Source organism: Balaenoptera ricei, chromosome 16 (assembly GCF_028023285.1).
Source record: "Balaenoptera ricei isolate mBalRic1 chromosome 16, mBalRic1.hap2, whole genome shotgun sequence".
Classification (NCBI taxonomy): domain Eukaryota; kingdom Metazoa; phylum Chordata; class Mammalia; order Artiodactyla; family Balaenopteridae; genus Balaenoptera; species Balaenoptera ricei.
The window spans coordinates 109,746,309-109,760,826 of NC_082654.1; the positions used below are offsets into that span (position 1 = coordinate 109,746,309).

The following is a 14,518-nucleotide window of genomic DNA, read 5'->3' on the forward strand; positions in this document are numbered from 1 at the left end:
GATTCGGCGGCTTCCGCGCCTGCCGTGTGCCGGGGCGGCGGCGGCGGCGGCGGCGACAGGCGAGGGGCGCGGCGCCCCCACTGACCGGCGGCCGGCAGGCTGCAGCGAGCGCCGCGGACCGGCTGGAGCCGGGCTGAGCCGCCGCGCCCGCCTCCCGCCGCACACCGCGGGGGCGCTCGGGGACCGCGGCGCGGGCGCGCACGGGCGGCGCAGGGACCCTCGCCCGGCTTCGCGCCCACCTTCCCAGGGGCCGCGGCCGCGGGCAGCTCGGGCCCGCGGCCCCTCCGCCTCCAGTCTGGGAGCTCCCGGCCCCACTCTGCCATTGCCTATGGGGATCCGAGAGTTTCCCGGCGGCGCACCCGGGGGCAAAAGCATCGCCATGTGAGTAGCGCCCCGCGTGCGGGTGCGCGAGCGGGCGGCCGGGGGCCCTCGGCAGCCGGGACGCCGGGCGGTCTGGGGCTCGGGAGGGGGCGGCGCGCGCGGTGCAGCTGCTCGGGAAGTTTAGGGCATCCTCTCCCTCTCCACTCGCCCCAGCCTGCCCTGCCCCGAAGCGCCCGGCGCCGGGCTCCGGAGACGGGACCCGACGCCCAGGCTGCTGAGGGAGCTGGGGAGCGGCGGGAGCGGGGAAGCGCCGGCCCTGCGGCCGCACCTGCCCCTAACGGGCCCAGGCTGCGCCCTGCTCGCCCTCCGATCTCACCGCCCTTCTCTCCCTCCCCGCCCACCTGCCCGCGGCCTCAGTGGCATGAGGAGGTCACCGGACGTCAGCCCCAGGAGACTGTCCGACATCAGCCCCCAGCTCCGGCAGCTCAAGTACTTGGTGGTGGACGAGGCGATTAAGGAGGATCTGAAATGGTCGCGCTCGGTGGAGGACCTCACCAGCGGGCCCGTGGGGCTCACGTCCATCGAGGAGCGGATCCTGCGCATCACCGGCTACTACGGCTACCAGCCCTGGGCGGCGAGCTACAAAAGTAAGACCCCCTCGCCTCACTTCCCCGGTCCGCCGGCGCATCTACCCCTGCGGATGGCACGGCAGCGTCGGGGAGCGCGCGCAGCCCCGCGCCCAGCCGCCGCGCTCCCCCCGCTGCCCTGACCGCAGACACTGACCCGGGCTTGCGCCTTTTAGGAAGAGGCCCGGAGACGGTTCTCTGGGACCTTTGGGCATATCTGAGCCATTTTCTTAAATCCCCCCTCCTTCCCACAGACACCTTTCTGTCTTTATCCCCTTGCGCTTGAGATGTCACAATAAGGAGACAGATTGGGAACTCAGTGTATCCTGCACTTGAGTGGCTTCTCTGTGGATACGAACGTGTCAGTCGCCCCGGGTCGGGGCTCAGCTGGCTTGGTTAGAGACGACAGACTTGGCACGCCTGGATTTTAACTCTTCCCTGGGTCCCCTAGGCCCCGATGATGGAGGACAATTCTCGGGGCCTTCATTTTAGATCTCATTCACTCCCTTTGCCCCAGGTCTTTAGCTGTCCTCAGTGTGGAGGTTCTATATGGATCATTCTAGCGATTGGCATTTGGTCCCTGACAGATAAACGGTCGGTGCCAGGCGGAGCAGCTGAAACTTTTCTTTGCCCGTGGGCCCCAGCGGATGGCTCTGGCAATGCCGTGATCAGTTATACAGACGTTACCTGTGTGACCAGGGCTAATTTGGTGGACATTTCTTTCTCTCATTTTGGAAGGAGGAAGTTGGCTATAACAAATTCCAAAACCTGTAACTGTAAGCCACAATTCGGTGGCCTCACCACTGTCGTTTGACAAGCAGAAAGAGAGCCATTTATCACCTCAGTCAAAGAATTGAGTATTGCTTCGTTCCATTTGTAATCAAGGCTAACAGCTTAATGATTTTGAGATATGGTTTTACCCTTCATGGCTTGAAATTGGAATATATTTCATTGGTCCTTAGGAACAAAAAATCAGGCTTTTGTAAATTAGTCATATTGAGTTCTAAAAATACATCTCCCTTTAGTTTTTTCATAAAACCCTGGATTCCAAGCCAAAGGTCAGTGGTATGCTAGCAGTTAGCTGGTTACTTTTAAGTTATTTGCAGGAAGAAACATAAGATTTTAATGTTTTGTTTCATGCCCTTACTTGTTTTTAAAGGACGGTGGTGATTGCCTTTAACTCTGTATCAGCCTTTAAAAGGTTATCTGCCTCTCCTCTAATCTGCTTCTGCTGCTAAAATTGTAGCTGATAAATTGGCTTTGGATCCCGGAAGGGAGACAAGGGACCAAGTTTTCTTTTCAGCTGAGAAACGTCAGGTATAGGATAAAAGAATGAAAACCCATTGGAAACCATTTCTCTTATAGATAGGGGTAGGACACTCAGTTTCTATTTCCCTTCTAAATTTCTTTTAGAAATGGTCTGTTTCTTATTTCTCTTCTCAGCTTTCTTAGTAAGAAATTAGAATTGTCTAAAGACAGTTGTACAAATTACAGTCTTCATAGAGTCGTCTATCTAGCCCCTGGAATCATAAGGTTTATCATTGTAATTCTAAATATTTGCAACTGGCCCCATGAGCTTTACAGAAATTTTCACCAAGGCTTGTGACTCTGCGGGGTTGGCGGGGAGCTTTCAGCAGTGATTGACTGTGTTTGGTACGAACACAGTTTATAATTAAGGCAGGGGGAAGGCCGTATGGAAAATGAGTCCCTTGTACCACCGGTGGTATTCTTAAATACCCTCTCTCTGAGGCTTCATTGAAGGAATAAAGAGGAGCAGACAAGGGTACAGTGGTCATGGTAATCAGAAGAAAATCAGCTCACTCCCCCCTCTATTCCTGTGAAGATTCTTCTTTATTCCAAGAGATTTCCTTTCTACTAAGATGCTTTAGGTGACACCTGACATTTTGATGAATGAATTGGATTTTAAGTTTAAATTTAGAGAAGCTTATGTTTTATTAATGGAGCCAAAGACGTTTTAGGGTAGTACTTTGGCTGTTTGCTATTTCTACCCAAGTAGAAAAAAATAATAAAGAGGCTTATCTATCTGTTGGTATCAGTGAGTTATTTTGTTCGTCGGTTAATAATCACACTCAGCTAACTGGGAGAGGTGATGATTATGAAATAAATATTCTTCTCAGGGTCTCCAGAGTAAGTTATGGGATGTTCCAAGCCTCATCCTTGACATTGTTGTGTCACCTTTGAGTCATCTTGCAAAGTGGCTTCTCTGTGTCCCCACTGAGGGAGTTGACAGTGAGAGTGTCTGGACTAGTTGAGAGCGTAAGTGAGCTGCCTTTGTAGCAGCAGAAATTATTTGAATGACCAAGAACTCACTGTTATCCTCTTAATTTTTAAGCTTTGTTTGGGGTGGTGAAGATAAATGAGGTAATTGCAAACAGTGCAGAAATGATCTTTGGGATTCTCAGCCCAATCAGTGAGTTGAACAGATTTTACTCTCGACAAGTGACTTCTTGTGAGGAATTGTTTTAAAAAATCCTAAAGACCCCTGGGTCTGAGAGGGTCGGTTTGTATGTAACATTCAACTGAGAATTAAGCTGTTGATACAAACAAGCAGGTGGGAGGGTTGAATTCCTCTTCTCAGTAGCTACGGTCCTCCGATTCCACATTGCCTGTTTTTGAACCAAACCCCTGAGCAGTTTTCCTGCAGATTCCTTGGCTTCCCAGCTGCGCATGTACCCAGAGCCCAGAAGGCGCGTGGTCCACAGTAGTTGCTCAGTTAATGTTGGGTTTTTAAAAAAATATATTAAATAGAACTTTTTTATTGTGGTAAAAATCACATAACATAAAAGATATTACTTTAACCATATTTAGCTGTACGGTTCAGTGGCGCTAAGTACATTCACATTGTTGTGCAACTCTCACCATCATTCATCTCCCGAATTTTTCACCTTCCTAAACTGAAACTCTGTTCCCATTAAACACTAACTCCCTATTCCCCCTCCCCACCTCCACCCCCGACCCCTGGCATCTACCAGTGTACCTTCCGAGTCTATGAATTTGACTGTTCTAGGTATCTCGTGTAAGTGGAATCAAATAGTATTTGTCTGCACCTAATGTATATTGGAATTCATTTTTAAAGTTAACTTTAATGTATGTCCTGCAAACAGATTGTACCTTCTTTTTTTTTTTTTCCCCCCGTGCTATATAGTTGGCCCTCATCAGCCGTCTACTTCATACATAGTAGTGTACATACGTCAATCCCAATCTCCTAATCCATCCTACCTCCCCCTACCCCCTTGGTGTCCATATGTTTCTTTTCTACGTCTGTGTCTCTATTTCTGCTTTGCAAATAGGTTCATCTGTACCATTTTTCTAAATTCCACATATATGCATTAATATATGATATTTGTTTTTCTCTTTCTGACTTACTGCGCTCTGTATGAGAGCCTCTAGGTCTATCCATGTCTCTGCAAATAGCGAAGTTTCGTTCCTTTTAATGGCCGAGTGATATTCCATTGTATATATGTACCACATATTCTTTATCCATTCCTCTGTTGATGGACATTTAGATTGCTTCCATGTCCTGGCTAGTTGCTCAGTTAATATTTGTTGAATGAGTGAATGGATGCGGCCTGAAACATCGACCTCTGGAAGAGAGAACCTTTGAATGTACCTTCATAGTGATCTGTATTATTTAATTCTCTTTTTTGGCCGCTCTGCACGGCTTGCGGGATATTAGTTTCCTGACCAGGGATTGAACCTGGGCCCTTGGCAGTGAAAGCGTGGAGTCCTAACTATTGGACCACCAGGGAATTCCCTATTACTTAATTCTTTATGCTGACTTATGTTAGGTTGGGCTTGCTTTACCCTTTCCTTATTCTTCCATGGTAAGTGCCATCCTTGGCTTTCTGAACCATAGACTACACCAGAATCCTTTTTTTTTTTTGAATTGTCTTTAGTTTATTTAAATACAATGAATTACGTTGACTGATTTTCTAATATTAAAATAATCTTGCATGCCTACAGCAAACCCTCATGATGTTTTTGTGTGTTTTTGGTTTTTTTTAAATTGAGGTATAGTTGATTTACAATGTTGTGTTAGTTTCTGGTTTATAGTAAAGTGATTCAGTTATACATATATTCTTTTTCATATTCTTTTCCATTATGGTTTATTACAGGATATTGAATATAGTTCCCTGTGCTATACAATAGGACCTTGTTGTTTACCCATCTTATGTATAATAGTTTGCATCTGCTAATCCCAAACTCCCAATCCAATCCAACCCTCCCCCGCTCCCCTTCCTCCTTGGCAACCACAATAGACCAGAATTCTCCATGGCAGGCTTTGACTTAGCCCAGGGTTTCTCACCTTCAACACTACTGACACTTTGTACTGAATAATCCTTTATTATGGGGGGAGGGGATCCTGAGCATGGGAGGGTGTTTAGCAACATCCCTGGCCTCTAGTTCATACCCCCCCAAGTTGTGACAACCAAAAGTGTTTCCAGACAATGCCAGATGTCCCGTAGGAGTGATGAGAAGCCCTCATTTAGCCTCACCCCAAATTTCTGCTGCAAGCGAACTGTCTTCCGTAGAGCAGTAGTGCTAACTGAGCAGGCCTGCCTTCTGAATTCCGGGCCTTCTCTTCTCTTCCTTCTTCCTGGACCACTTCTTGGGTTTCCAGGAGGGGCCGGGCTCGAATAAACAGCTTTCCGAAAGAGCCGGTTGCTTCTGCAGCTAACGTGATTCCACACACACTCACCGTAACTTGTTACCCTGTAGAAAGTGCTTCAGAACTCAGAACAGTTTGGAAAGCTTTTCTAGAGATTTCCTTTCCCCCTCCCACCTGTGCCACAGCAGAAGAGAAATGACTGGCTGGAAGCTCTTCGGCCTCCCCCTTCCTTTCTTATTCCTCTGGGATAGATAGCAGCTGGGGAGGAGATGGCTTCGGAGAGGAAGAGGAGGGGCAGGGAGCAGGGCTGAGCCGTCCTGATGGTGAACAGCGAGGCCCAGGCGCCGGGTGCAGTGGGAGACTGGCGGCATTCGGGCACAGGGATGCTTGAAGTAGTGGGTCTGGGAGATCCCAGACACAGGCTCTTATGCAGGATGAAAGAACATCTATATATGCTCCTCTATTTTCATTTATTCATTTAGCAAAGTTTTTGAGAGCATTTATGATGCCCACGGCTGAGGTGTGCCCTTGTCGAGAAACAGAAATCCACAGACACATTGTTTACAGTTAGCAGGGATGCGTTACTTAGCAAAAGGTTTCCCTAAAGGATGTTTTCAAAGAGTGAGCTCACAAACTTTTCTAGTAAAGAAACTTTCTAGGCGTAGCTTTTGGAGCTATACACTTGACTATACTATACACTTGACTCCTGAGTGGGCTTATTCATACTTCATGGTGCTGGTATGTGCAGATACAAATGATTTTTTTTTTTTTTTTTAAATGCTGATGGGTTTAGTTTTTAAGTCATTTTTAGAGTAGACGGTAGGCTAGTCCCAAACGACCACCCCATCTCCAGCCTGTCCCACCCGGCCTGCCATTGGCGACTTGAATCAAGGTTAAGAGCCTGCGGATTACTGAGCAAAACCCAGTTTATGTCGGGGGGAGGTTTCGTAGTTCAAGCTGAGAAAACGTAGGGGCATTGAATAGCTCACCTAGTGACAAGGAAATCGCATGTTTCAGGATCCTCCAGGTTTCAGATGTTAGGAAGGGTTTGTGTGAGGTGAGGGGGGAGGTCTATGGAGAAGGACAATCTTTCTACTCTGTGTGCCCTTTCAGACCAGACCGTGAGTAGAGGCTGTTGACGTGGCCTCCAGTGATAACCGGAACAGTGGCTCATAGCATAATTGAATTCATCGTGAGCAACTTCTGTTTGATCCTCCCAAAATAGTAAAGGTCAGGTCAGCAATTCAAAAACGGCCCACTTGGAAGAGATGTATAATTTGGTTGTAAAACTTTATTCTAGAATGGAATTCATTTTCATAATCTTTTCCATTATGGTTTATTATAGGATATTGAATATAGTTCCCTGATGCTGAATATAGTTTATTATAGGATATTGAATATAGTTTCTGTTACGGTTTATTATAGGATATTGAATATAGTAGGACCTTGTTGTTTATCCATCCTATATATAATAGTTTGCATCTTCTAATCCCAAACTCCCAATCCATTGCTCTCCCACCCCCTCTCCCCCTTGGCAACCACAAGTCTGTTCACTATGTCTGTGAATCTGTTTCTGTTTCGTAGATATGTTCATTTGTGTCATATTTTAGATTCCACATGTAAGTGATATCATATGGTATTTGTCCTTCTCTGTCTGACTTACTCCACTTAGTATGATAATCTCTAGGTCCATCCATGTTGCTGCAGATGGCATTATAGATTGAAAAGATTTCAAAAGGAAAAAAGTTGGAGGGGGGCGGGGTAGGGTGGGGAGGGCATAGAACATAACATTTTCTAATGTCTCAGAGAATCAGTTTTATTCCTGAATACGAATCCGTGCTAACAATTTAGTAAATAGTTTTCTGAGATTTGAGAAGGTTAAAATGCAGAACTCTTCTTTTTGAAGGGAACACATTTCTCCCCAGTACACTCAGATCATTGACCGGGAGTTATAAACCCTTTGCAAATGGTCCCAGATTCTCACCTCCAGAAAAAGCCTAGTCTTCCCGGTTTTGGAAGAGGCCTGGGCAAGGAGATTTCTCACTGTTCTTCACAAGTCTATCCTGAGTCTCTACAAAGTGCCTCGTCTGAAATAAAACACTCCAGTGCTGAGTGTTTCTCCTTTCCTTAAGCAGCTGGAGAAAATCAGGTGAGTTGCATTAAAAAATGAATCCACATGTGTATGAGCCATTGAACTTTGTTAAGTGTTTCACTGAGCGTTGATAAGGACGCTGACTGAATCGTAGCCCCTCGTGAAGGAGGGGACCACCGCAGTTTTTTCTGTGTTGTCGGGAGAAGCAGAGGGAATGGAATCCACACGGGGAGCTCTCTTCACATCCCAGCAATGTCTCTGCTGGCAAGTTAACCTCTGTGAGCCTCTGTTTTCTCATCTACAAAATGGGGGCGAATATAACTGCTTTTCAGGATGGTCCTGGGGGTGAAATGAAATAATGAATATCTAGCATCTAGCCCTTTGCCTGGCATCCGTAAATGCGCCTTTATTTTCATTTATTCGCTTGGCAAACTTTTTGAGCGTGTACCAGGTGCCAGAATATAGAGATAAGTGATGGGAGACAAGAGTTCTTTTTTTTCTTTATTAACTAGCAAATGTGGAGTAGTCTGTTATTAATAAATTTCAGTATTTTTAAGACATTCTAAAAAAGAAAAGCCAGAATAGAAAGACAAGAAGATTCTTAAGAATTTCTTAGCCTACTTTTTAAGTTTAATAGGATTGAATCTTCTGAATCTGCAGGAAAACACAGAAGAAATTAATAGTAAACTCCAGTCTGACATATTTTCTAATTCTGTGCAAAAATGAGAAAAGTCTAAAATACCATTTGATACTGTGCATGAATTACTACAAGACAGTGTACAGATTATTTGTATTGGGAAGCGAGTCCTTACCTTCAAATCTTACAGACTGGAGGGAGAGGACAGTGAAATAATAGGGTGTGATAAAGGTTGGCTCTGGAGTGGTGAGTTTCAGGTCGGAAGCTGGAGGAGTAATAAACCACAGGAAGTGGGTGGAGGGGAGGTTTGCATTTCAGGCAGAGGGACAGTATACGCACAGCAGTGTACATGAGCTGTTACTGGAAGGTCATCCAGCTTGACTGGAACATAGCGTCACAGAAATGTACAAGATAAAGTTGGACTGTGAGTGGAAACTGACATTATGCTCTGGTCATCTGACGTGTGTCATCAGGAGGGCCATTAATGCACAAAGGCCACCTTACTCATCCAAGGCCCAGTCTGAGCGTCACTTTTTCCAGGGAGCCTCCCTGACCGTGTTGGATCCAGTGAGGTGCCCTTGCTTGGGCTCCCATGGTGCTGTCACTTCCCATACAGGTTGTCACGGCTAGTTTAATCGTGTGGCCGAAACCTACAGATGGAAAGCTCTACAAGGGCAGGGCTCTTTACCGTGTCGCCAGCCCTCAGTGTGGCTCTTGGAACGTAGAACTGTGATGATTCTATCCCCAGATCACAGAGTGTCTCTGGCACCTAAATCGATAAACATTTGTTAAATATACTAACGAAAGGCCATTTAAACACACACCACAACAGTTCCTAAGCATCTCCGTTTCTGTGGGGTCTTCCAGAATTATCCTGCATAGAACACTTCTGATTGCCTTTCGCAGTCAAGAAATGGGACGCCCACTGCTTGGTCACCTGAAAACACTGACAAGCAATCTCACTCCTAGAGCTTACATTCGTCAGTCTCATGTCAGAGTGTTTTGCCTCGTTCTGATAACCTCACTTTAAAAGCAATTTGGAAGAAATGAACAGGGAAGAAGAGAAAATGGATCAGTGGGATTTAAAAACGTGTTCTATAGGCAAGGTTTAAATATTGGGGGAGAGAGAGGTGAATCAGGCAAACAACATGTCTTTATGAGGACAATTGGAGTGGACACCTGTGGGAGTGGACACCTTCCCAGCTCACCGTAACCCCCTTAACTGCCCTGCACCGTGGTGTCTTCAGGGTGTGCCCTTAGTATCACCTTCCTCCTGGACACCATAGATTAGATTGGGGTGGACCCTTGACCCACAGTCACTTGATCAATATCTCCCTCCTGGAATTTGAGATTAAAACCAGGAGATTGTGGTCTAGTTGGTGTGGTCTTTTAAGTGGAAGAGAAGCTATGAGGGAGCTAGCCTGGCTTTCGTGGGGAGGGAGAGGCAGAGAAAGCTGGTCCACATAGAGGGAAGAATAAAGCAGGTGTGTAAGCAACCCAGAGAGAGCCTTGACGTCTTCCTGCACTCCACGCTGGGTACCATTTCCCTCCAACATCAAGATCTTGCTGTAGCGCCTCCTCCAAGCTCCAGGAGACACCACTGTTGCAACGCAGCAGGCCCTTCCTGTGAAGTGAGCAGAAGCTAAGTTTTGTCCCATGCATGACTCCTAGCTGAAGAAGAGTTCTCAGCCACTTCTGCTCAGGCCCACGTAGGACAGAACAAGGATGTACATACCAAAGAATTTTTCACTGGAAATGAGAAATCAGTTCCTGACTGCTGAGATAAAGAAGGTCCTGGAGCCTCCATCACTGGAGAGCTTCGAAAAGAGGTGGACACCCAGCAACCCCAGGTGCATTGAGTATTTCCTTACCCTGTGTCAGGGGATTGAAGTAGATTTTTTTTAATACATGATGTCTTCTGGTTCAATTCTTTGGTGAATGTGCATTGATCAGTAGAGTAATAGACCAGTTTTGTTTTCTTATCTTATTGCAAAGCCTAGAAAGGGACTGGGACAATTAGGAATCTGGTCAATTCTTTTGGTTAATGATGGTGACAAGCCCTCGAACAATTGCCTGGGACGTGGGCACATTTTTCTCTTCTGCAGCTGGAGGTAGCCTTAATTTATGACAGCCTTCGAGATGGTAGGAAGTAAATTGCTCCTCTCAGGTGATGTGCAGCCCAGAAGGCTCAAGGCTGTTATGGTGCCCTGCGACAGAGGGATATTCAGTGTAACTTCTCAGAACCGTTTTCCATTTGTGATACGTGTTTTCTGTGACATTCACATTTGCTCCTTGTCAGTCTGCGGCACGTCATCCACAGTACTTGACTAGATAAGAATTTCTTCGGAGAATTATTTTTATCCTTTTTCATCATCTACTTTGTACCCATGTAGTGTTATAAAAACTTGCATATATCCTCAGAGTTTTATTCAGAAGGGCCAGAAGAAAGATGCTACTTAATGAATACCATCTTTCCTTTCCTTAATTTTCTTTTTAGAAATTGTTTGCTCATTTTCAGTGAACGTATATGAAGATGTCCTGTCCTTAAAAATAAGAATATAATTATGATCGTAGGTATGAAACAGTTCGGTTTTGTTTGTGCAGTGTTCTTCTCATGCCATGCACGTGTGAGAGTTTAAGAAACACTCTTTATTGACAAGTGCATTATGCTGGCTGTCGATACTGAGGAAGGACTTGAACTTCCCACCTCTATACCATTTTTTGAAGAGAAAGAATGAAATCGTTTGAAGACCATTTAAATGCCATAATCCAGAACAACATATTTCAGGGTTTATCCAAAGTCTTTCCTTTTAAGTCAGCATTTGATTTTATTTTTTTTATTATAATTTTTACTACAACTACAACTGCTACCACTACTATTGAGACTGACATCATTTTTTTAAAAATTTTTATTTATTTATTTATGGCTGTGTTGGGTCTTCGTTTCTGTGCGAGGGCTTTCTCTAGTTGTGGCAAGTGGGGGCCACTCTTCATCGTGGTGCGCGGGCCTCTCACTATCGCGGCCTCTCTTGTTGCGGAGCACAGGCTCCAGACATGCAGGCTCAGTAGTTGTGGCGCACGGGCCCAGCTGCTCTGCGGCATGTGGGATCTTCCCAGACCAGGGCTCGAACCCGTGTCCCCTGCATTAGCAGGCAGACTCCCAACCACTGCACCACCAAGGAAGCCCAGCATTTGGTTTTATTAAATATTTAACATGAACATTTTTGGTAGGTGTATCTGATTTTATGCTGTCTGTGTGTTTTCAGTTCTATGTCAATGAAATTTATGTAATTCGAATTTATTCTAAAAACACTAGGAAAACTAGTAGTGGTGCATGTGTCATTGTGTTTGTTCTATCTGTAACCTGCATGTGTCTTGTGTTTCTCTCAGAATACATGGAAGAGTTTCAGTGTGGTGGCTGGAAGGTGGAGAGAGGAACACTTTCAGACCAGACCCCACTGCCACAATTCTCCCTCTTGAGAAGCCTGTAGGCCAGGCAGGGGCTTCAGAAAATCACTGCATGAAGTTTCAAACACTACTCATGGAAGGGTTCATTGGTCAATGGTTTGGAAACAGATCAAACAATGGAACCTGCTGTGAATGTGTATTCGTTGATCCATTAATCCATCCATCCATCCCTCCAATCACTCACTCACTCACTCATTCATTCAGACATCAAATAGTTCACTGCTTCTAATAGGCAGTAAATATTTTCACTTCTAAGATAAACATACACTAAATATGTGGCGTATTTCCTGGTTACTATTTCCTAGAAAATTACAGAGCAGGGAGACAAGACAGACATATCCTACTCCATGAAGTCCCACACTTTCCTTATTTTGGGGCCATCTCACAGGTGGATTACATGTTTCTTTTTTTTTTTTTAATTAATTAATTAATTTTATTTATGGCTGTGTTGGGTCTTCGTTTCTCTGCGAGCGCTTTCTCTAGTTGTGGCAAGCGGGGGCCACTCTTCATCGCGGTGCGCGGGCCTCTCATTATCGTGGGCTCTCTTGTTGCAGAGCACAGACTCCAGACGCGCAGGCTCAGTAGTTGTGGCTCACGGGCTTAGTTGCTCCGCGGTATGTGGGATCTTCCCAGACCAGGGCTCGAACCTGTGTCCCCTGCATTGGCAGGCAGACTCTCAACCACTGCGCCACCAGGGAAGCCCCTACATGTTTCTTTTTGGTGCTTCCCTAACTAAACATCTTGGGGTATTTTGGATGCACATTGACCAGCCTTACACTAAACTCTATTGTACACATATTATTGCATAATATTTTATTATGGGCACCATGAACAGCTAGTTAGCATCAGGATAGGGTCTGAGCCTCAGTGAAGTTCTTTTTCTCTTCTTTTGGAAACTTGAGTTCTGCTGTCGTAGCGAGAGTTCTCATTTGTTCTTTTGTTTTAGCCCAGGCATGAAACATTTTTTCTTTTTCATGTAATCATGCAACAACAAAGATTTTTGACTGAGTTGATGAGATGAAGCTGCTAAGCCCACACGTTTTTTTTCCCTAATGTTTTCTGCTGCAGGCATTCCGTTTCTTTCCAGCTCCGAACAAAGCTAGCCTGAGACCTGAGACCTTTTTTCTTCCTCTAACTAGGGTCCTAACAGAAATAGCAGTAGACTGGATTTCAAGGGAGTTAGGATTTACTTCCAGCTCTACGTGTTCTTTCCCGTGCTGCTGCCTCTTCTGCTTGTGCCGTTGTTCCAATTCCTTTAAGAGAAAATCCCCATGTCCGTGGAAATACTCCTTTAAAGCTGTTCTCTTGGTTGTTCAGCTTAAGAGTCATAACACTGTCCAGTTCTTCTAGACGTGAAGGGAGTGATGTTTCTAAGAGGCACCTCGACTTTTCTCTGTTAATAAAAATCAAAACATCCTGATTAATGTGCCTGTTACTTTGAATATAGATATATGTACATATGTATTTTATTGAAATATAGTTGATTTACAATGTTGTGATAGTTTCAGGTGTCCAGCAAAGTGATTCAATCATATATATATATATATATTTTTCAGATTCTTTTCCTTTATAGGCTATTACAAAACATTGGGTATAGTTCTATGTGCTATACAGTAGGTCCTTGACGGCTATCTGTTTTATACATAGTAGTGTGTTTATGTCAATTCCAAATTCCTAATCTGTCCCCCGATCCAATCGTAAGTTTGTCCTCTATGTCTGTGGGTCTGTCTCCATTCTGTATACAAGTTCATCTGCATCATTTTTTTTTTAGATTCCACATATAAGTGACATCATACGATATTTGTCTTTCTCTGTCTGGCTTCACTCAGTATGATAATCTCTAGGTCCATCCACTTTGCTGCAAATGGCATTATTTCATTCCTTTTTATGGCTGAGTAGTATTCCGTTGTATAAATATACCACATCTTCTTTATCCATTCATCTGTTGATGAACATTTAGGTTGCTTCCATGTCCTGGCTATTATGAATGGTCTGCAGTGAACGTTGGGGTGCATGTGTCTTTTCCAATTATGGCTTTCTCCAGATATATGCCCAGGAGTGAGATTGCTGGATCATATGGCAACTCTGTTTTCAGTTTCTTAAGGAACTTCCATGCTGTTCTCCATAGTGGCTACACCAACTTACATTCCCACCAACAGTGTATGAGGGTTCCTTTTTCTCCACACCCTCTCCAGCACTTATTATTTGTAGACTTTCTGATGATGGCCATTCTGGCTGGTGCTAGGTGATCCTGGAACCACTTCCCCATGTGTGGATGAGTCTAAGACTCAGGGATGAGTTTGAGCTAAAATAAAGGATGAGGTTGAGTTGTTGGAGGACAGTGTCTAGCTCCCTCCTCCTTTCCTGTCTTGCTTGCCTCCTTCCTAGGCCCCCACCTTCTCTTTGAACTGCGCACATGGAAGTGTGAGCGTGGAGAGGAGGCTGTGCGTCTTTGGAACCGATGCTTCCTGATGGTCAGCAAGTGACCAAAAGTCACTCGAATCAGTACCTAGGGACCTGGATTTCTCTACTGTTTTCTGGTTGATGTGGCTTCTGTAGGGGAGGGAGGTGGCTTAGTCAGCCAGGGTCCCTTGGCCACCTTGCACTTGATGAAAGGCCAGGAGGCGACAAGATAATAGTTATCTTCTAGTGGCTTCCATCTCTTGTCCCAAGGCCTCAGCAGTGTACTGAGACTGCCTCATTTTCTGTGTAGAGGTGTCTGTGTTGCTTTGGGGGAAACAGAA

The 14,518-nt window shown here is 45.3% G+C and overlaps 1 protein-coding gene across 1 annotated transcript in view; it reads left to right on the plus strand.

Moving 5' to 3' along the window:
- Positions 1–261: 261 nt before the first annotated feature.
- The window catches only part of SLC35F3 (solute carrier family 35 member F3), a 304,606-nt gene continuing 290,349 nt past the window's right edge, over positions 262–14,518 (plus strand). The window contains exons 1-2 of the mRNA XM_059899437.1: positions 262–381; positions 739–968. Coding sequence (XP_059755420.1) covers positions 329–381; positions 739–968 — 283 coding nt within the window. The 5' untranslated portion in view covers positions 262–328. The remainder of the gene's footprint in view (positions 382–738; positions 969–14,518) is intronic.